The 21,893-nt window shown below is 42.0% G+C and overlaps 1 protein-coding gene across 10 annotated transcripts in view; it reads right to left on the bottom strand.

Annotated features, from left to right (window-relative positions):
- Positions 1 to 1,862: 1,862 nt before the first annotated feature.
- MAP3K4 (mitogen-activated protein kinase kinase kinase 4) overlaps positions 1,863 to 21,893 on the bottom strand; it is a 110,850-nt gene continuing 90,819 nt past the window's right edge. For 3 of the 10 annotated variants that reach the window (XM_049114172.1, XM_049114173.1, XM_049114183.1), the window contains exons 16-28: positions 21,382 to 21,478; positions 20,452 to 20,598; positions 17,129 to 17,229; positions 16,452 to 16,532; positions 13,568 to 13,759; positions 12,272 to 12,342; positions 10,174 to 10,290; positions 9,128 to 9,287; positions 7,172 to 7,294; positions 6,160 to 6,266; positions 4,586 to 4,765; positions 2,660 to 2,729; positions 1,863 to 2,397 (exon numbers count right to left, since the gene is read on the bottom strand). In XM_049114172.1, coding sequence (XP_048970129.1) covers positions 2,384 to 2,397; positions 2,660 to 2,729; positions 4,586 to 4,765; positions 6,160 to 6,266; positions 7,172 to 7,294; positions 9,128 to 9,287; positions 10,174 to 10,290; positions 12,272 to 12,342; positions 13,568 to 13,759; positions 16,452 to 16,532; positions 17,129 to 17,229; positions 20,452 to 20,598; positions 21,382 to 21,478 — 1,460 coding nt within the window. In that variant the 3' untranslated portion in view covers positions 1,863 to 2,383. Of the gene's footprint in view, positions 2,398 to 2,659; positions 2,730 to 4,585; positions 4,766 to 6,159; positions 6,267 to 7,171; positions 7,295 to 9,127; positions 9,288 to 9,991; positions 10,083 to 10,173; positions 10,291 to 12,271; positions 12,343 to 13,567; positions 13,760 to 16,451; positions 16,533 to 17,128; positions 17,230 to 20,451; positions 20,599 to 21,381; positions 21,479 to 21,893 lie in introns of those variants that run through there. The other 7 variants (XM_049114179.1, XM_049114184.1, XM_035704606.2 and 4 more) reach the window with 4 other exon arrangements.

Raw genomic sequence — 21,893 nt, 5'->3', positions numbered from 1 at the left:
ACTAGCTGAGTGCATCTGAGCCAAAATGGCCCAGGCTCCATGGGCCGCCTGCACACCACAGGGGCAGTGCTGGGCTGAGCTTTCTTGTCTTGCCCACAGTTGAAGTTAAGGCATCAGTTACCTGAAGTGCACAGAGAATCCTATCAATATCATACACAAAAATTAACTACAAATAGATGACGAATCTCAATGTAAGTTCTGAAACTATAAAACAATTCCAAGAAAATATAAGTGTAAAACCTTCATGACCTTGGGTCAGGTAATGATTTCTCAGATACGATATCAAGAGCACATGCAATAAAGAGTTAATAAGCCGGACTTCAAAATTAAAAACTTTTGTGTTTCTGAAGACACCATTAAGAAAGTGAGAAGACAAGAGACCAGGAGAAAAAACTATTGTAGATCATATCCCCAGTAAAGGACTTTTATCCAAAACATATAAAGACCTCCCATAATTCAATAAGAAGACAAAGAACCCAATTAAAAGACGGGGCAAAAGAGTGGAACAGACATCACATCAGAGAAAAATAAATTGCCAGTGCACACAAGAAAAAATGCTCACCATCATTAGTGACATGCAGATCAACAACACAGGGAGCTACCATTTCACATGAGTGGCCATCATCAAAAAGTAACAAGTCCTGGGAAGAATTCAGGCAAGCTAGAACCCTCACATGTGGCTGCTGGGAATGCAGGATAGTGCTACCACTGGAAACTATTTGGTAGGTTCTTAAAATATTGAACCTGGATTTGCAATATGACTCAGAAGTTCCATTCCCAAGAGAGATGAAACGTCTGTCCACACAGACTTGCCTATGAATATTCAGAACAGCATTATTTATAATAAAAAAATGGAACCAGTAAATGAAGAAAATGTGTGGCACCTCCTCACACTGGAGTATTCAGCAATACAGAGGAATAAAGTCCTAACGTGTGCTTAACATGGACAGACCTTAGAAGTAGCACGCGAGGGAAAGATGACAGATACAAAAAGACCATGTATAGTAAATTTCTATAGAGACAGAGGTGGTTGGTGGTCGCTGAGTGGGGACCGAGTGCAGATGGGTGTGAGGTTGCTTTCTGGAAGGATGTTCTAAAGACGGACTGGAAAGATGCTGTACAGCTGACAACTGCGGACCTGTACACTTCAAGACTATGTGAACTATACCTCAAAAAAGCTGTCTGAAAGAACTGAAATCTTAAAAAAAAAAATCTGAGTGTCCATATAATCCTTCTGTGATGCCAACATTCTCTGGACATTAGCTGCTTGGAGAGGATCTAGTGCTCTGGAGGGAAGGACATCATGCCTGAGAGATTACTGCCCAGAGTCAGCTGTGATGCGTCAGGAATGAGTCTGTGAGCTTCTCAAAGATTTCAGGAAGCTGTAAGGTCAATATTTTAAAAATCTAATAGCAAAAAGAAGCTAAAGAATATCATCAATGACATATACTTTGGGCTATTTTAGAAAATTAACTACTGAAACGTTTACTTTCTGAAAAAGATGCTTTCTTGTCAAGAAATAACTCAGCAGACTTAACACTGATCGAGCACTTGCACATGTTGATTTAAATTTAAAGATCAAGAGCCTCCAACATGTGGTAGGATGGCTTCTGCTTTCCCCCATCCTCCCCTGCGTAGGGAACGTAAGAGAACTTAAAGGGGCCTCTGGATCTGCAGTGGTGTTTCCTTTAGTGAGGAGATCGATCCCAGGCACCGCAGAGCTCCTAACCCAGTGCTCATCTCTAGCACATCTGGCTGTGCCCCTCTGTACCTGAACGTGTGAATCAGAGTGACAGACCTCTGGCTCAGATAAAGTGTTGGCTTCTGAAGCTGGTAACCAGTAAAACACAATATAACTGAGCTTTCCTAAAATAAACCATTTATTGAAAAAAGAACCTTTTTCTTAAATTTCATTAATCAGCCTTTGCATAACAAACCTGTGGCTTGCCAACAACAACAAAAGGTAAGATTTCACAGTCAGTGCACTCGACAAACAAGAGTTTAACAAGGCCCAGGACACCTGATAACACTACAACTGCTTTTGAACCCAGGAAGGTCAAAACACTACACTGATGTCACGGTTCTCAGTCACACGAGAAACAGGTGACAGAGGTGATGGTCCGTGTACAGTAGTAATGGCACTTAACATGCAGCTTCTTTACCTCGTGGACACCGTCACTCAGAGGGCCCCGTGCCACGTCAAACAAACAGGAGCAGCAGGAGAAGTGACGCTTGTCACCTGTGCAGTCTTCAGTCTTGGAAGGTTAAAAAGGCTTATACTGCTTCTCAGCACAGTCTTTATGTAAATATTACATACAGTAGTGATTAAGAGAATTCTCCGAGCACACACACTACCAGGCCGCAGACCGATTAGCTTCATTCTTCATCTGTGCAGACCTGGGAGGGAGGCAGGAGAGAGCTGAACCAGATCTGCCATAGACACACAACTAACAGGTAAGTCACCACCACTGCTGCAGCCTCCTCCCCAATCCCCGCACTGGGGAGCCTGAGCAAGAAGCCCAGCTCAGAGAAGCCCCAGGGCAGAGAAGCCCCAGCAAGGACTCAGCACAGAGGGGAGGCTCAATGGTGCAGTAAGTGATGTAGGTACTAAAGTCACGGTTCTGTCAACTGGCCCCTGAAAGCATTTTTAAGAATGTACCTGGACAGGGGCAGCCCGCCTGGCTCAGCAGTTTAGCGCTGCCTTCAGCCCAGGGTGTGGTCCTGGAGACCTGGGATCAAGTTCCATGTCAGGTTCCCTGCATAGAATGGAGCCTGCTTCTCCCTCTGCCTGTGTCTCTGCCTCTCTCTCTATCTGTATGTGTCTCTCATTAATAAATAAATCTTTTAAAAAAAAATGTACCTGGACAATATCAAGTCAATACAAACCATCTAAACAAAGAAATGAGTGTGTTTTAAATTACAAATCCCTAATCTCTACACAGCAAAACTAGCTCCTTGTTCCTTACTTCCACTCACCCTGCTCATTGGCACCTTCCCTTCCTCCGACAGGGGCTCCCCTGTAGGGCCCTTTCAGCACTATTTTCTCTCCGGGACCTGCATCAGAGCCCCATTCTCTCCCCACATTCACACCCATCTGAAAGCCCTAAGCAGATTCCAAACATGCCTTAACCATCATCTGCCAGAGGAACCCACTGCCTCCCTGACCCAACCCTCTGTATCCCTCCTTGGCCAACAGGATCTCCCATCTGGTGATCCAAACCAGGGCCTGGGAGCCATCCCAGACCCTCCCCTTACTTGTCTCTCATCCCATCAGCTATTCAATTGTGGCCATTTTAACCCCGAAATAGCACCAGTAACTTGCCCCTGACCTCCCACGCCCAGCCCATTAGCTGTATCAGCAACTTCTTAACTACTCTGCCTCCAGAAGCATCATTCTGAAACACCATTTAATCAAGTTACACTGAAAATAAAACTGGAATTCCTTCCTGGGGGCTCCTTTTCACTTCTGCAGCCTTACCTTTTACCACTTTCCACATCCTGTGATCCACCGGTACACAGTTCCTGGATTATTTTACCCTTGTTAGCCTGTCGTCCCCACCGCCTGACCTCCCTATACCCTCCCAAACAGCTCAGGCATCTCATTCCAGAGAAAGCAATGATAGCTGAAATGGCCTGGCTGGATGAAATCACTCTTCCCAGGATGCCTGGGTGGCTCAGCAGTTAAGCGTCTGCCTTCAGCCCAGGGCATGATACTGGAGACCTGGGATCAAGTCCCACATCAGGCTCCCTGTATGGAGCCTGCTTGCCCCTCTGCCTCTGCCTGTGTCTCTGCCCCTCTCTCTGTATCTCTCATGAATAAATGAATAAAATCTTAAAAAAAAAAAAAAAAACAAAACCTGCTCTTCCCAGTGGCCCTACAATGTAGCATACATACCCCACCCCAGCTCTGAAAAAAATGCTTAGTCACTGCTAGCCCTGTCTCTCTCTCCTCTCTTAGAGTGCAGGCACTGCTAGCCCTGTATGCAAGTAGACCATACACTCTCAGGAGTAGAAACTTGGTCTTTTGCCCAGTCCCATATAAAATGCCATGTGACAGTCCCAGGCATACCACAAACACACCGGGGTAGATCAAGCAGAGAACCTCAATGAACATTTTCTGGGGGGGGAGAAAAAATCTAAAACTCCCTGGCATAATACGTTTAGCTCCCTTCCTTTTCTTTTTCTTTTTCTTTTTTATATTTAAATATATACATTTTATTACTAAAAGTAAATTATTAAAGAAATGAAAATTGAAACAACACTAATATCACTAACTATTTTGCCTATCATATGGGGGGGAAGATAATACTACACAATGCTGGCAAGAGTATGGAGAAAGTAGTGCTCTGATTTTCTGCAATAGGGAATGCTAATTGGTAAAAATTTTTGGAAACTAATTTGAAAATACATCTTGAAGTTCAAATATTGCATAACCTTTGACTCAGCAATACTATGTTTATAAATGTACCATGTGTGTACTAATACAAGTATTTTATGTCTAAGTTTCCAAATTTCCTTCAGTGCCAGATACAAACAGAACTCAAACATCCAAACATGAAAAAGACTGTACGGTGATCTGCCCAACCTTGACGAAGGAATGGTCGAGGAGCTGGCTGGCCGTCCACCTCATCCTGGGCTCACTTTCAAGGCAGTGAGAAAGGAAGTCCTTTCCTTCCGGGCTTAGTCTCTCAGGGATGGGTGGCTTGTGCCCCATTCCCACTTTATACATAATCTGAAAGTTGTGTTCATATTCATGCCAAGGCCTCTAAAGAAAGGGGGAAAATCAGGTTTAATGATATTACATGGCCATAAAAAAATGAGATGGCCCAATCCTTTCAGGCATCTCAATATTAATATATATCAGAGGCCAGCTAGCTTTTACTTACAGGGCCAAATAGTAAGTAGTTTAGTTTTTTTGCTTACAGAGCCAATTAGTAAGTAGTTTAGGCTTGTGGGCCACAGTGCTCAATTCTCCCGCTGTGACCTGACAGCAGCCATAGAAGATACATAAATGAATGGGTGTGACTGAGTGCCAGTAAAACCTTATTTACAAAGCCAGGTGGTCAGCACAGTCTGCCAACCTCATTTGGATGTTATGATAGTCCAGCATTACCTGGAAGCCACTATCATGAAAATAAAAAAGGATATATATAAACTGATATAACAATGTCAACAAAACATATAAAACTCAACAATTCTCTCACAGGGACATTACTATGCTACCCCGTTGAATAATGAACATCAAATTCTAATAGTGCGAAGCTCTGGTTATTTTATGTATCATAAAACATAAGAATAAAACGTTTAGCAGCCACAAGGTACAATACATTTTCCTACTAATAACACTTGAGAGGTTTCTAACATTTTTCTGCTTTATAAATAATGCTAATACACACACACAATGGTCCCTCTAGACATCTGCTGTTCATTAGCAGTATTTTCATAAAAAAGTAAATTTTTAGAATTTTAAGATAATCATACAGAACAGTCTCACTGCCCTAAACATCCTTGTGCTCTATCTTATCATCCTTTCCTTCTTCTCCCAGAGCTACTGACAACTGATCCTCTTACTGCTGCCTCCTGCCTTCCCCGCAGAATGTCATGTGGGTGGAATCACACATGTATGTAGCATTTCCAGATTAGCTTCTTTCTCGTTGGCAGTATGCTTTTACAGCTCCTCCTTGTCGTCCTCTCGGCTAGACGGCTCATTTCTTTTCACTGCTGCATAATATCCCGTTGTCTAGATTACCAGTTTGCTCACCTGTTCACTTACTCAAGGACACCTTGGTTGCCTCCACATCTGGCAATCATGAGTAAAGCTGCACTCCAGTGCTAGTGTTTGGACAGAAGTTTCTGGTTTCTCATTTCTTTCTGCAGCTTCTCATTTCTCCAAGTTTTAACTTGAGCTTTCTACTTTTTTATTCACTCATGTAAGTGTTCTTTAAGTCATAAATCTTATAAATATTTGGTTCCTAGACGGTCACCTGTCTTCACGTTACTGTATCTTTTTAGAGTTCACTTTTTTTTATGTTTACTCACATTCTCTAGTTAGCAGAAAATGTGTCCCTGGTATTTGTAATACCTAATAAAACACAATTACAGCTCTGTTCCTGTGAACACCCTCTGGGAGTTTCTCCTCCTGGTGTGGGCTCTGCTCACCTTGCCAGTCACCATCTCTATGACGACACAGCCCAGACTCCAGATATCAGCGGCACGCCCATGGCCTTCTCCTTTTGCACGAGTGATGACTTCTGGAGCCATGTATGCTTTAAAAGTCACAGATATGGTGATAGGAATGGATTACAAACACAGCACCATGCAATAATAGAGCTAAGCAAGAAATTAATATTGTGTAATACTCCACATAAATGAAACTAACTTATGGCAGGGGGGTGCAGAAAGGACTTTCTCGGAGTTATATAATATGAAATATTGAAACTAACAAAAGATTTCAAATCAATTTTCTGAATTGACATTTTAGGGGATGAATTAGTATCTAAATGACAATTTCTGAATGGCAAATCTTCAGATAAACTGTATCACATTAAAAATATGAATTAAGTGGTCAAAAGAAGCTGTAAAATTTTATGACACTGAATAATCAAAACAAATAATTACCATTAAACATGTCCCTTTTTAAAGGGACAATGAAGCAGACTGGTGGGGAGCATACCAGGTGTGGGCTTGGCTGCACTAGTAACACATTCCCACGTGTTAAGATATTCACCCACTTCTGGGTGTGCCTACCTACTCCTTTTCATTTAAAAGAGCCAATAATGCTTCAAACTTCCTGCCTCCTTTAGACAGACATGAAATTGTCACAGGTGCTCGACAATAAATAGGTTATGTTCTTAAAAAAAAAAATCCATACTACCCTATTTAACATACTGTTGTGTTTTGACTAGAATAGTTTTAATAAACCCCTTGTGAACAACAAAGGTAGTTTTTCTGGGAAGAAAAAGAGGACTTTCTTGTCTCCTTTCACTTTGGAGGGAAAGGCGAATTTCTGCATCTGAGACGTGCTGGCAGGTAGAAGCCTGCGGTGTCTGTGGTCAGAAACCCTCCCCCCTCCTCCCTGGTCTGTGCTGACAGCAGAGATGAAGGGAAAGCCCAGTTACCAAGCACACTGTAATGAGTCATTGTGGCAAAGACAAATCAAGCCAGTCCCCACCTGCTGTCCCCAGTGTGCTATTCACTTCTCCCGGCATGGTCTGTGCGTTGTTTTTAAGCTTTACTGAGCATCCAAAATCCCCCAGCTTGATGAGTCCAGAGGAGGTTAGGAAGATATTGGCACCTAACAAGAAACAAGCACTTGTTGGGCTTGGGAACACAGAGTGCATTTTCAGCTATACGGCAACCAAAATTCCCAGGAACTTGATTCACAAATTAAATAATGTAAAGGTTTATAAAATTTGACTTACAGAGTATAATCACGGAAGGATTTTAAGCCTTATACACAAATGTTACTACAAAGCAAAGAAATGTTCATATCAGTACAGAGAGCTTTGACCAACAGACTCTGAACTGAAACACTTGCACAGATCTAATGCTGCAAATACAGGGAGACCCTTTACAGAGGAATTACATGGAAGCTACCATTGCCTGTAAAATCAGAGGCGTGAACAAGTAGCAGCGCCTGTAACAGGTCGCAACGTGGAGTTTGGACTGGCGCACTCGCTCTTCTCTGGAGTCCTGGCTGAGGCTGCACAGACAACTTCGAACTATGACTGAAGAGATGCTATAGAGCCTCCTCACATCTCTGAATGCAACACACATGCTCATACTCTAGCTGGAATCTGGGGTGACTGCTCACAGCTGCAGGAAGCTCTAGGCTATGAGATATTGTTGCCCTAACCAAGCCACATATCTCTGGCACTGTGTGTCCTATGGCACTTTTCTCAAAAAGCAGTACAGAGCCACTCAAATTAGGTTGGGAGCCACACCATGAGCTGACATCTAACAGAGCACCTGAGTGCTCCCAGGATATACAGTCCCCACAGAGGACTACACACTACCAACTTCACGACTCTGGAGCTACTCCACACGTGGACATCAGCCATACTGAATCACAAAAAATATCACAAGGACAAAGATTTGATTCAACAACCCTGAGGAATTCTCTTTATGGTCATGGCCCATGAAAGGAAGGTACCATTCCGTGACAGGGATCAGAGCCAGGGTATTGGTATATGTGGCTGAACAACTGGAAACAGGCAATGTCATGGCTGATAAAGAGCCAATTAGGCAAATGCTCAGAATGATTCCAAGCAGCAAAGCAATGGGGGACACGGGCAGGCGGGGAGGCAATAAGAATGGTGGATGCTGGGGATTCAGGGCGAGCTACTGGAGGGAGGATGGACAATCCTTACACTCAGACCAAAGCAGGTTCTGGTGTAATCCAGCCCCGTGCTGGATCAAGTGCTGGGTCGGAAGTCAGCCAATTCTACAGAGAACGTGCTTATGCTGGCCTCGGATTGTGTGACAGAGTGGAATCCTTCAGTCTAGGGCCCACCAGAGACAATTTGTCACTTTAATTATCCCTGACTCCCCAAATACAAAGGTCAGGGACAAATGCCAGAGGTTCTGAGACAAGCATGACTATTCCCCTCATGCCAGAAGAGAAAAGCACTTTAAATCAATCAGCATGACTAAGTCAGTCTTTAGCAGAATTGTACACTGGAGGAGGTTGGTGTAAATAAATCTTGTCTCCCAAAACACAGCTTACACTGGCATTTCAGATTCACGGTCACTTTACATATGCATGATGTTCACATGGAAATACGCAAAAGTCTTGAACAGAGAAAAAGATGTGTAGATTGTGAATGTCTAGTAAATATACAAGGTTGGCTAAACCAGCCTATAAAAATAGCAAGTTTCATTCTTGGAGAAACAGACCTCACTAAAAACAGTGTTACGCAGAAAGATAAAGCAGTCTTATCTGCTCATGGATGGGGATGTGCTATATGGTCTCTCAATACTGGGTTCTTAATGGTAGCATATTCACAGTAAAGGCACTTCTTTCTAGAGAAATGGCTTGTGGGAGAGGGATCTAGTGTCTTGGCAGCACCTACTATGTGTAGGGCACACAGTCTGGTATCCATGGCAGCCAGTTGAGTGTGAGGACTACCTTTGATGTCACGGTGAACGATGCCATGCTCATGGAGGACGTTGATTGCGATGGTGATCTGCTTTGAATACAGCCTAATGACATGCTCCTGAAGTCCCAGCCTTGACACCTCTTCTAATGTCCCCTCGTCACAGTATTCCATGAAGATGTACATTTCTTCCTGCGGGAGGAACAAAATGCAGCCTGTGTTTATATGTACACTAAGTGAAGAACCTGGAAAATGTCACAGGTCATGCCCCAAAGGAACCTTCTTTCTAATGGTATGCTACACTTGTCATCCTCAACACTGAATTTGTCTGGTAACAGTCATTTCTCACTCCTACACAGAGGTGTCTGCCTGCCTCCTCTGTCTGGAATTATACAGCTTGTCGAGATAAGAGTGTCTTCTCCAAATCACAGGTGATAAGTTGTCTATTATCCTCTGAAATTAAGTCTGCTATATAATCTCAGACAGGGACCAACAGGGCTGTCCCTATAAATGTATTATTAAGTACTGAAACACATCCTTTTCAGATATGAATTTATTTGTGAAAACATTAAAAATCACCACTATTCAACTTCCCTTGGAAGTTCAGACTCCACCAAGATGATCCGAGTTATCCTCTTTCCCTCCAAGTGTTTACTTCCAAACACAGGGGGGAAATGAATTTGAAGTTTTAACGTTCTCATTTCACAACGGTTCCTTAAATACATGTAGGAGAAAAACCAGCATTTCTTGACAGTGCACCCAACAGTGGTTCAGTGAAAAATGGGGGGGAAAAAGTAACACACTGTGTAAGGGGCATTTTAGAAGAATCTTCTGATCGGCAGGATGGGTTTCAGTGCTTTATAATGTCGGGTTAACGACTACAGTCTACAACTTACATTTTAGGAAGAACTCCTCTAGTTTCAGAGAGAAGGCAGAAATGATGTAACTCATGGAGATTTCCTGATAATTAGGCAAAGTTACTGTGCTCTGAAATGAGAAGACCTGCGATGTAGAACAGGACTCCGACTGTGCCCTTACTGATTCCTCACACAAAACCGCGTGATCAAAGTTGGCTTACTCTATGAAGCTCCACACCAAAATACCGAACCAGATTGGGGTGTTTGATGCCCTCAAAGATTTTCAATTCGTCTGCAGTTTCCTTGATAGTTTTATGGTCATTAGGTTGAAATCGGATCTGTAAAGAGAAAACTGTTGATCAGTGTTGGTCCTGTCACAAACCAGAAACAAGACACCTTTATCCCCGAGAGCTGTAAAGCTGCCTCCTGCATGTGCATCATCCAGACCCACAGACTACGGTCAGTGTGTCTGTACTTGACTTTGAGTCTTTCTCTGCTTTGTCATTCCAAGTGAATTAAACATGCCTGCTTTAGAATATTTGGTGAGAGAACAGCTAACAGGATCATTTTCATAACTGCAAACTGAATTCACAAAATCATTAAACATTCGATAAGTGATCATAAATATGTAGGTTCTGGAAGATAAAAAGGTGAGAGATAATTGTGCCCTTAAGAAGTATACGAAAGGGCACCTGCACCCCAATTTTCATAACAGGAATGGCGACAACAGCCAAACTATGGAAAGAGCCCAGTATTTTGTCAACAAATGAATGGATAAAGATGTGGTCTATATATATACAATGACATTACTCAGCCCTGAAAGAAAGAAAGAAAGAAAGAAAGAAAGAAAGAAAGAAAGAAAGAAAGAAAGAAAGAAAGAAAGAAAGAAAGAAAAAAAGAAAAGAGAGAGAGAGAGAGAGAGAAAGAAAGAAAGAAAGAAAGAAAGAAAGAAAGAAAGAAAAAAGAAAGAAAAAGAAAGAAAAGAAAAGAAAAGAAAAGAAGAAAGAAAGAAAGAAAGAAAGAAAGAAAGAAAGAAGAAAGAAAGAAAGAAAGAAAGAAAGAAAGAAAGAAAGAAAGAAAGAAAGAAAGAAATCTTGCCATTTGAAATGACATAGATGGTACTAGAGGGTATTATGCTAAGTGAAATAAGTCAGTCAGAGAAAGACAATTACCAATATGATCTCACTCACGTGGAATTTAAGAAACAAAACAGAGGATCACAGGGGAAGAGAGGAAAAAATAAAACAAGAGGACAATCAGACAGGAAGACAAACCACAAGAGACTCTTAATCATAGGAGACAAACAGAGGGTCACTGGAGGGGGGGGTGTGGAGGGATGGGGTACCTGGGTAATGGGCATTACGGAGGGCACGTGATGTAATGAGCACTGGGTATAAGACTGATGAATCACTGAACTCTACCTCTGAAACTAATTAATATATTACAGTGTTAATTAATTGAATTTAAATTAAAAAAAAAATTTTTTTAAAGTAGTTTACGACCGGAGTGCCTGGGTGGCTTAGTTTGTAAAGCATCTGTCTTCAGCTCAAGTCATGATTCTAAGGTCCTGGGATCGAGCCCCAAGTCAGGCTCCCTGCTCAATGGGGAGTCTACAACCTCTCCCTCTCTCTCTCCCCCAACCCATGTTCACTCTCTCAAATAAATACAATCTTAAAAATAAAAAAGTTAACAACCAAGTGGGAACAAGGTGGTAGAAGCAGTGTGGGTGAATGCCATGTGGGAAGACAAGAAATGCCACAGGAGCTCAGAGAGGGAGGGCTGGGCACTGCACGTGTGTGCTGCCTGCCAATCCTACCACCCATCGAAGCTCCAGCCTCTTCCGCCACAGGCTCCTTTTACTCTTTGCATCCCGAGTGTCTCCTCAGGAGCGACAACAGTATTTGCTTCCCTGATAGGAGGCTGGCTCTCTCCCATCCTACCTTTAGCTATTGAAATGCTGCTCATTCCTGAAGCTGATCACAAATGTTATCTTCTTACCTAATTCCCCACTAAGATTTTACTGTTACCACCATCCTCTCCGCCTTTAGCTAACTTTGCTTGCCTCTTTCTGTAAGGCGCTCAGCACACCTATGTGGTGGCAGAAGTACCTGTGCATCTGGTCTGAGAGTTCTTACTAGCATCCTCACCGGAATTGGACACTGCACTACTCTATCATCTCCAGGCATCTGCCTAGACAGCTCAACACAGAGGAGTTAGCTCTAGGAGCTAAGAAGAGCCTTGAAAATAAGCTTCTTTACCAAATCTCTGTCATGCAGAGGCTTCAAAGCAGAAGGCCCCCAACAAGACCAGACCACTTACCTCCTTCATAGCCATCAATTCGCCAGTGTCGACACTGATACAGGTGTAGACCTTCCCATACTGCCCCTCCCCTGTGAACAGAACAAACATACCATCTCAGTCACCAAAGAAGGCCATTTGAAGTCATTCAGATGTGTAGTAATGTTTCCCAAGTCTGAATCTATATTTATATAATCTATAATTATCTACTATTCCAAGACCCAAAATGTTCCCCAATAACTGAAGGCAATCTCTTCACTGAGCCTTACCTGTAAATATCTGTAGGGTAGAAGGAACTTTGGCAAACCCTAGAGGAAGCATAAAGGAACAAAGGTGCACACTTCTAAGCCCTTACAGCCCTTGAGGAGGTCAGGGCCCGGGGTGGGGGCACCGTCTAAGTGTACCTTGTTGTGGCACGTCCAGGGGTGGGTGGGAGTGGATATTTTACCAACGTATCTTTGGGGACATTAAGCGAAGGGGACGGAACATATAGCAAAGACCAACAACATAACTGATAACATTTACAAAGCACTTGGTTTCTTCTGTGTCTTCTGCCTTAATTGCTAGCTCTACAGAACCTTAAGGGTATCCGGGGCTCACAGAGTCCTATTATCACAATCATGTTAGCCTCTTCAGAACCAAACACTCCATTGAGAGATGTATTTAAAAGACAGAAGGATCTGAAACATGGTCAGGCTGCTTCTGTCACACGATCCACCTCTAGTTATAAGAGGCACTTGACTTGGAAATTAATAACAGGCAATGCTTTAGGAAGGACAGTCTCTCTTCAGTAATGTTCTTGAGGGAATAAGGTCATAAGAACATCAACAGGAACAAATGGGTAAAATTTACATAGTTTTCCATTGGCAACTTCTGGAGTTATCATGCAAAAACTACTCATTTTAATGAACCATTTAAAAAAAATCTTTCTAGGGGCACCTGGGTGGCTCAGTGGGTTAAGCGTCTGCCTTTGGCTTAGGTCATAGTTCTGGGATCCTGGGATGGAGCCCCACATCGGGCTCCCTGCTCAGTGGGGAGTCTGCTTCTCCCTCTCCCTCTGCCCCTTCCCCTGCTCACTCACTCTCAAATAAATACATATATACATCTTCAAAAAAAATTTAAAATCTCCTTTGTACTGTTCTTAAAACACATTTTACTGAAACATTATTTACACAACCTAAAAACCAGAACCCTCTGCAAAAGATATGCTACATCTACCAGAGATAAGAATCAGTTATACAACTTAACCTAAAAAAGTGTGACTGTTGCTGTTTCTAACAGAGGTGAACTCTATGTCACATTGCTCCATTTCCTTACCAATTTTGTTTCCTCTTTGCCACTTGAAGGTCACCTTCCTCAAACCTACATGCATAACGTTATCATATGATTTAGGGGTATCACAAACTTGACCAATGATATTCTTTCTCCTCATTTCTCGATACCTCTTTTCTTCAAACAGTCGGACTGATTTCTGGATAGCTTCTATGGGTCCTTGTTTGGAAGCACTGTCTGCAGGGAGAAACAAGCTCAGTAGTCCCAGTCACTAGAAGTAAGTCAACGTCCAGCAAATAATAATAGAAAGAGAGCAATACACATGAGCACTTGAGCACAGCAAGGCTTAGCATTCTCTAGTCAGATACCCAGCAGGTGCATTCAAGTCCATTCCAATCCAACAGCTCCAGAGGATGCGCCACCCACTGCACAGACACACACATAAAATATAGGCTCGTCAGGCAGAGCTGATGACTTCGCCCCCCCAGACTGCTGCTCAGACCCTGGAGTGACTTCCTACCTGCCACCAGACTCTCCATCTCCAGTCCACTCTCGTTGGCCAGTATTGTCTTACTGGCACATAAAATCTGGTATGTTCCTTTCCTACTTAGATTTATTTCACGGTTCTCAACAAACAGTTTACCAAAAATCCAAGCCCTTCATCTGGGATTGTAGGCCATGCAGATTTTGGACTTGGTTTATCTTTCCCAGTTTGCTCCTGTCAGTATTCTCCCTCTCTTCTCCTGCCACAGGCCCCAGATGAACCAAACTAAACAGACTCGTAGAATAAACACTCCAAGCCGTTTCTGACACTTATGTTCACACTTTCCTGCTGGTCTAAAAAGCTGTCTTCCCACCACGGTGTCTGGGGTGTACGTCTCACCAATGACAGCTCAGCTGAAATATCATACCCCTTTTCGGAAGCTGTCTTGATGAGAAGGGAATTAAGTTGTCCCTTCTCTGGGAAGAGTCCAGAATAAAGGCTCTGGAACCAGGATGCCTGGGATAAGGTCCTGGCTTCATCAGTTTCCAAGTAGATAAGTTAACTGACTTCTTCATATATTGAACTCCTAATTTGTGAAATGAGGGTAATAATATCTCATGCACAGATGGCACTACTGTATTTAAGGAAATCATACATTCAAGGTGCTAAGCCCTATGCCTGGGACACAGCAATACTCAGTAAAATTTAAGTTACTTTTGCTACTATTCCTTACCTTCTCATCAGGTTCTATATCTCTAGTTCTCCAAATTATCTGGTCATAACTTACAGTAAAAAATAACTTTTACACATATAGATATCTAAAGAAGTTTCATAAAACAGTATTACTGTTACCACGTGTGATTCAGACTCCACCTTATGTTTTTAAATGCTGACTTTACAACCCACAAACGGGTTATGACCCATAATGTGAAAAGCACTGCTTGGTACGTGTCCCCATTACAGCCCTCCTCATATTGCATCCTCACTAGCTAAGAGCCTCACTTTCTGGCCAACAAAGAGATCACTAAGGACTAGTATGGCTGTACGGTTAATTTGAGAAGAGAAATTCCCCCAAGGTTTATAGTGTTCTAACTACAGTTTCACACTATAACCACTTCTTAACAACATGAATCGCTGTTTTCTTTACCTCAATATATGACACATCAGGTCTCATGGGCACCGAACAAGATTTCACAGCTATGAGCCCATGGACTCCACTGTCAAATATTTCTGGGAAAGGCATTTTGGTTTTGTTTTACAGTAAATATTTCTCAAGATTTCTCCATCTTTGTTACTGTGAACTGTAACTATCCCAAGAGTTCCCAAGTTCTCCTGACCACAAAGTACTTGTTTTGAAGATTATCACAAAGAGCTGGCATGTATGGGAACTTCTGCTGACGTGAGAGCTGCTGGAGAGACCCAAGCTCCAGCCCGTGGCTTTCCCTGCCCTAAGCCCTCCACATACACCTCACCTGCCCCAGGCTTGGCAAACAATGCATCAGAGTCATTTCTTCCACTTTGTTCCTTTTGTTCCTTTTTTTAAAATCCCACCTGTGTCTGGTGTCTTGCACGGCACCACCATAATGATACGCTAACCAACCTTATTTCCCCCCACTCCAAGCAGCTCCCACCGTCTCTCCTATCTCCTCCTCCCCACACCCAGAACACACCAGGTGCTCAAGAGGCTGCCGGGCTGCTGACTATCTCAGGGTGAGGCTTTCATCCCTTAGCTGTCACTGAAGACTGGCCACAGTCTAACTTCTCCCAGCCCCTTCGTGTTCACCACCACTTATATCTACACTGCCCAATCCAGCTGGCTTCTCCTTTCGTCACTGGGCCTCCCTCTGGATGTATTTCCTACTCTGTACTTTTCCTCCTGGCTTGATGCAGATCTGTTTTGATATAAGAGTCAGCTCAAGCCTCACCCTTCCATAACACCCCCCCCCGCCCCCACCAACTATTTTCAACTTTGGTGGACAATATACTTCCAAGGGGCGAACATTGGTATGAGCACTGGACTTGTAGAAAGAAGCAGTGTGCGCCTGCCCCAGCTCTGTCAGTTATCACCTTGGTCAACTATTTGGCTTCTCAAAAACTTCATCAGAAGAAGATATGAATAGTTATTCAGTTCACAAATATTAATTATATTCCTACTATGTACAAAGAATTATGTGAAGGGCCCACCCAAAGTGACATAAAGAATTAACTACCACCATAGCTTAAAGAATATAAGATGAATAAAACATGTTCCAGATCCAAAGGAGCTTATAATTTATTATAAGAAACAGGAAATGTATACACAGTACACATAGGAAGTAATGTCACAGGTATAAAAGAGATCAAAAATATTAATGAAAAACTAATAATTCAAAAGCTAAAGCATATTTTAGCTGAAACTGCTTACTTTATGCTTCAATATTTGAAGTTCAACATTCTCTCTCTTACCCTTAGTCTGGCTGATAAGTGTCCGAAGTTCCCAACTTCTTCGAGCTGACCCACTTGAATCACCTTTTGGATACGCTGGTTCTGCAGGAAGTATGTTTTTCACAAAATTAAGATTTATGGAACAGATAAGCCTATGTAATCGAGAGTAAGACTGAAATGGTGCGTGGCAATGATTAGTTCCCGTCAATCTGTCCTTTCGTAATTAATTTCTATTCGATGTGAGTGTGAGAAGCTACCTTGAGAATTAATTCAAGAAAACTATACCAGACTAAGAAGTTGTCAATGATGTTACATGATTTTGACTACATGAATTTTCCACACGTGACAAGACAACAGAATACTGAGCAGAAATTAGATTCTCTAGGGACCCCATTCAAGAGGCCCTGAATTATAATAAAACCTCAGCGCATCATTAACAAACTTAGTGCAGGTTCATATTTTTAAAGAGAATAAGAGTGCCTGGCAATTAAAGTAGCAGACATAATATATTTTTTAAAAACCAAAACTAGCAGATCTAGAAAATGCAAATACAACTAAAAGGCATCTATATTAAAAAGCCAACACACGTTGATCAACAAGTGTTCTCTGGGAGCTCTGTCATTGTTTTCTCATTCTTCATTTCTTTCTAAGGCATAGACCATAAAAGCAGTAGGAGATTCAGCACCTCACACACTCACCGTCGCGCTCCTCCGTGGGGCTTGAGTGGCGGCTCAAGGACCGAAACTGTAACTCGGCGGCTATAGAAGCCAACCGGTCATTCTCAGGGACACTGGAACCCCTGTTTTGAGATTTTAAATAAATTGAGCTGTCAATTCAATGGAATTAAAAATGAAAGATCTGTGAGATTCTTCTAGAGTGGTAATTCTCAACTAGGGGTAATTCTGCCCACTGGGGACATCTAATATCTAGTGAACACAGGATAATGCAAACAATAGCCCCCAAAGAATTATGCACCCAAAGTGAACAGTGCTGCTACTGAGAAACCCTTCTCTGAGGAAGGAATGGTCAGATTTTTGCTGACACCTGACAGCAAAACACTCTGTTTAAAGTTAAAAACAACAAAAACAGAAACAAAATAGGATTTATTCAAGTGTTACTGGCATGCGTGGAAAGCTCCACCATTTAACCCCGGATGGATTAGAAATTATTAGCCAAATATAGCTAACATTTACAATTCTGATCATACTATATATTAATGTACTTAATTCTGTTTTTTAAAGTGTTAAAATTATCACATGATTGAAAAGATTTCAAATCTCTTAAGAAAATGGAAGGGAATACCTAATGATTTTCCAAGCAGTAGCCAAGCAAAGATGCAGAAGAGCAGGAAGCTTAGCATGTAAAGAACAAAGTTAATTTGTTGCTTTTCCAGAATAAAGTTAGGTGTGTTTAGAAATCCAGAATGAATCCATAGACAGTAAAACCCAGAATTAAATAAGGGAAGTGTTAAAATTACGATTCGAGTAATCCATGATAAATATGGCATGAGTTTATTAACACATTCAGTGTGTACTGTGTGTATGAGCGATATTATGAAGTATGGTAGCATTTATGCTCTTTTCCAACATACACTGAATAGATTTAAGGGGACATGGTTCTACTGAACAGATGCTCAGAGATTATGAAGTATGCAATGCTTTTTTATTTCCCTAAACTCTTAAATCTAGTATAATACTTGTTAAGTCTGAAAAGAGGGGGACATCCTCTATTGCCATGTAGTTCATCAAAAAGTCTTGAAGCCGCTTCATGGAAAAAATCACTGATGTTGAAGAGACAAGTGACTCCTAAAGCAACACCAAAGACTGTGGTGCCAAGGGGAGGTCACCTGACACCACTATATTCCTGATTTCTCAGAGACCAAATCAGACCACATCCTCAGAGACTTTTGCTAGGGTAAAAGGCAAAAAATATACTTAAAGGAAATAATGTGCGAGTGAATGTTTAACTACTAGTGGAAGAGTTCCACAAGTTCAGTGGTGTAACAATCAGCTTGCAAAATTCCTGAAAAATTAACAATCAGTCTCACAAAGCAGCAAGAGCCAGCTCCAACAAACAGAACACCATAAAAAAGTCTTATCAACAATGGTAAGATAACTGAAGTCCAGACTATTTCCTAAGTCAAATCAAATAAAATCAAATCAAAGCATTTATAGGATGCTGTGGGGCACAGTTAAGATTTCACAGGGCTCAGGGGTCTCTAGGACAGGAAGGACTGCACACTATGAGGCAGGGGCCTTCCTGCTGAGGCTGGAAGTCCTGGGCATCACTCTGCTTCCCCTGCAGCACATTCACAAACCCTGGGCTGTACAAGCCATCGGCAGGGGGCAAGCTCGCCACCACAAAGGGGCTGAAGCCCAAAGTTAAACTGAACATGTGCCAGGCTTGAACGCAGGAGCAAGGCAAACCACCATTGGGGCGCACATCTCCACCGGGCCTTGCTGCTCAATGCCTGCTGTCACATATACACAACCAGAGAGTAGAGAGAACTTTACTCTTTTGTAAAAACTGCCCTTCAAGATGGCACACTATGATGATGGTAAAATTTCTGTGTGTCAAAAGCCATCCCAAAGATGAACACTTAGGAAGTGCTATTCACAACGGACTGAAAACAACTTCCACAAGGCCTGAGACTAAATGCACAAGAAGACCGGCCACATGTACTTCACTTTTACGCTAACACATGCTTCATGCACCACACCCCTGACTCGCAAATGCCTTAAGCCACAGTTCACGAACCCCGAAAAAAAGAAGAGCATTCCTCCCTTTTCTAGTTTGCAGGAATGGTGTGCAAACATGGACACAGCAGGCCATGAAGTGTTCTCAACTGAGTCTGCTCATGAGGGCATATGGCTTCCCTTCGCCCTGTGTCACTCTCATGAAAAAGACAATTTCAGTGCTTCCCTAAGGGACAGGAAAGCAGATGTGGGAACATTTGCCATGAAATGTTCTAAACATAAAAATGAAGAAGGTAAAGGGAATCTGTTTAATGGTAACTGTTAGTTGTTTTGGTTGACAGCTGAAGCTGTAAAATACATTGACTTTTTTAGGTTATACAGGTTTATCACTACAAACTGGAACATTTATTATTTTAATGAATGGAAGAATGGCAATGTTTGTAGAAATTTTAGACTGTTATAAAGTAAGTCTAAAAACATTTGAGTGCATTTTCAATTCTAAAGCCACATGCCATCTTTCTGCCAACATACTAATATTTTTTCTGTGGAGCAAGATACAGAGCACTGGGTTCCTTCACAGTTTCATCTTTTTTGATCAGGTTACCCTCAACTCATATAGTTTATTTGACTCTATCACTATCTTTACCAGGAGATGAGAATAGTGACTGTGTGTGTCCTCTGCTAGACATGAGGATAAAATTAAGAGTGACCCAATGTCATTTGTCCACTGAGTATATGAGGCCTTGATGAAGCCCTCTGTCAAAACTAACGAGAGTGGGAAGAAGTGTAACAATACTCCTTACCTATACAGATGACTCATGCAAAAGACTTTCCAGAGCTTGGCAAATATCTGATAGCTCTCTCTAGTAAGGATACATTCTCTATATAAGATACAAACCCCACGAGCTCACTTTTCCACTTTCATAAACTACTTCTAATCAATAATTCTATAAATCAGAAAATCTGGTTAGAAAAGGGATCCTCCTAAAATGCAAATTCCCACCTAACGGTGTTAACTAGAAGCCACCTCTGAACTACCTTGGGACCGAAAGGCACCACTTGCTGAATTTTTCATGTTCCCTTCGGTAGGGACCAGGTTCTTTGGTCTGTTACTCTCACCAAAGAGTTGTTACTGGCAGGAGTCTAGTCATTCTGGTTAATATTCACTCCAAAGAAATATTAATCAGGCAAATTATCTACTGGTGCTGCTGGGTGCGAGAGCCTTCAGGTTGTGCCACCCCATGGGCTGCCTCCCGAAGCTGAGGTCCCTGCGGGAGTGCACAGGAGAGGGCCGAGGAGACAGGATGCTGGGGAAGGGTGACTACCTGGTATCATGGGCACTGCTGATGGGTTTGGGTGGTGCAGAGTCGCTGCCTGCGGGGCCGGGGCGACCGGCGGTGGCGGCGGCAGCAGGGACAGGAGCAGCAGCAGGGCTGCCGTGGCTCCGTGCGTCTGAAGGCACGCTCCGAGTGCTGAGATGAGAAGAAGAGCTTTAGGAACACAGATTGAGAAAAGGGACTGGACTCTCCAGTGGTTTTAAAAATAAAATAGGGTGAGGAAGTGAAAAATATTTAAAAATATAAAATGCAAATTTTCCTTTCAATGAGATTCAGGTCTAGGTATAAAAAAGAAAAACACTAATTATTCTGAAAAATAACTGTGGTCTTTTCCTAGCAAATATTGTCAAATAAACTTAACTTTTAAGAAGTGATTCTAATAGGGAAGAGAAAATGTTCACTCCCTCAGGATGCAGAAATGCCACCACATTCAAGAAAAATACTTTGTACAAGTTTCAGAACTCAGTTCAGTATTAAGTTGCTTCAAGGTTACATACACACATGACAGTCAAGACTAGAAAGATCATTCCAATTTTTTCTCCATTTCTAAAATGATGTTTAGGATTGTTTTTCAAATGCTTACTGTGCTATGCACACTCAAATTTGTTTTCGTAAGGTCATTTTCAAAGAAAAAAGAATTATTCCAAAGCTGGTGAGCATTTAGTAGCTTGAGGTTATAAATAAGCTGAGAAACTAAGTTATCTGGAAAGGTACAAGTCTGTTTTAAAGTCAAATGTCTTTTTCTCTTGCAATTAAGGCATTGTGGTACATTTTCGAGATAATGCAATTAAGAGCTTTTAAACAGTATGAACAAGAACAAAGAAGAAATACTTAGTGATCAGAGCAAGCACTCAGTAGCGTCAGAGCATGAGCATGCACAACACAGAAGAATCAAATGGCTAGATGAGCACCAAGTACCTGAATCCCTCTGGAGTCGGGATAATTAGATGTGGGTTGGGAGGGTCACTATGGCATCGTGGTACCTTCACAGGGCGGGGACTGTTCCGATGAATAGCTGCCAGTGACAATGGCGACAAATCCAACTTGTTAAAAGGGTCAAAAGAAAATGCTGAAGCAGGCCACTAAACACTTAACTTTGTTGGTGACCAAAATAAACCCATTATATAAGAAAATCATATCACATATACAAACATTGTGGAAAATGGCACTTTTTAAAAATTAATAAAAGGTATATTACACATTCAAACTTTTAGCATCAAAAGCATCTCCCAAATCCTGGAGATAAAGTACATGATGTACACAAAACAAACAATGTGACCCAGTTAGAGACTGAGATGTGTCATCTCTGTAATAAAACAGAGTTCTTTATGCTTGCTACATTTTTAGAAAGATTCTGGACCATGCTGACACTTGAACAGATTCTGAGTCAGGGACGGTCACTGTCATTTTCCTGAGTACATGGAGTTTTA

This window comes from Canis lupus, chromosome 1 (assembly GCF_003254725.2).
Source record: "Canis lupus dingo isolate Sandy chromosome 1, ASM325472v2, whole genome shotgun sequence".
Classification (NCBI taxonomy): domain Eukaryota; kingdom Metazoa; phylum Chordata; class Mammalia; order Carnivora; family Canidae; genus Canis; species Canis lupus.
This window is presented reverse-complemented; position numbering and strand designations above follow the sequence as displayed.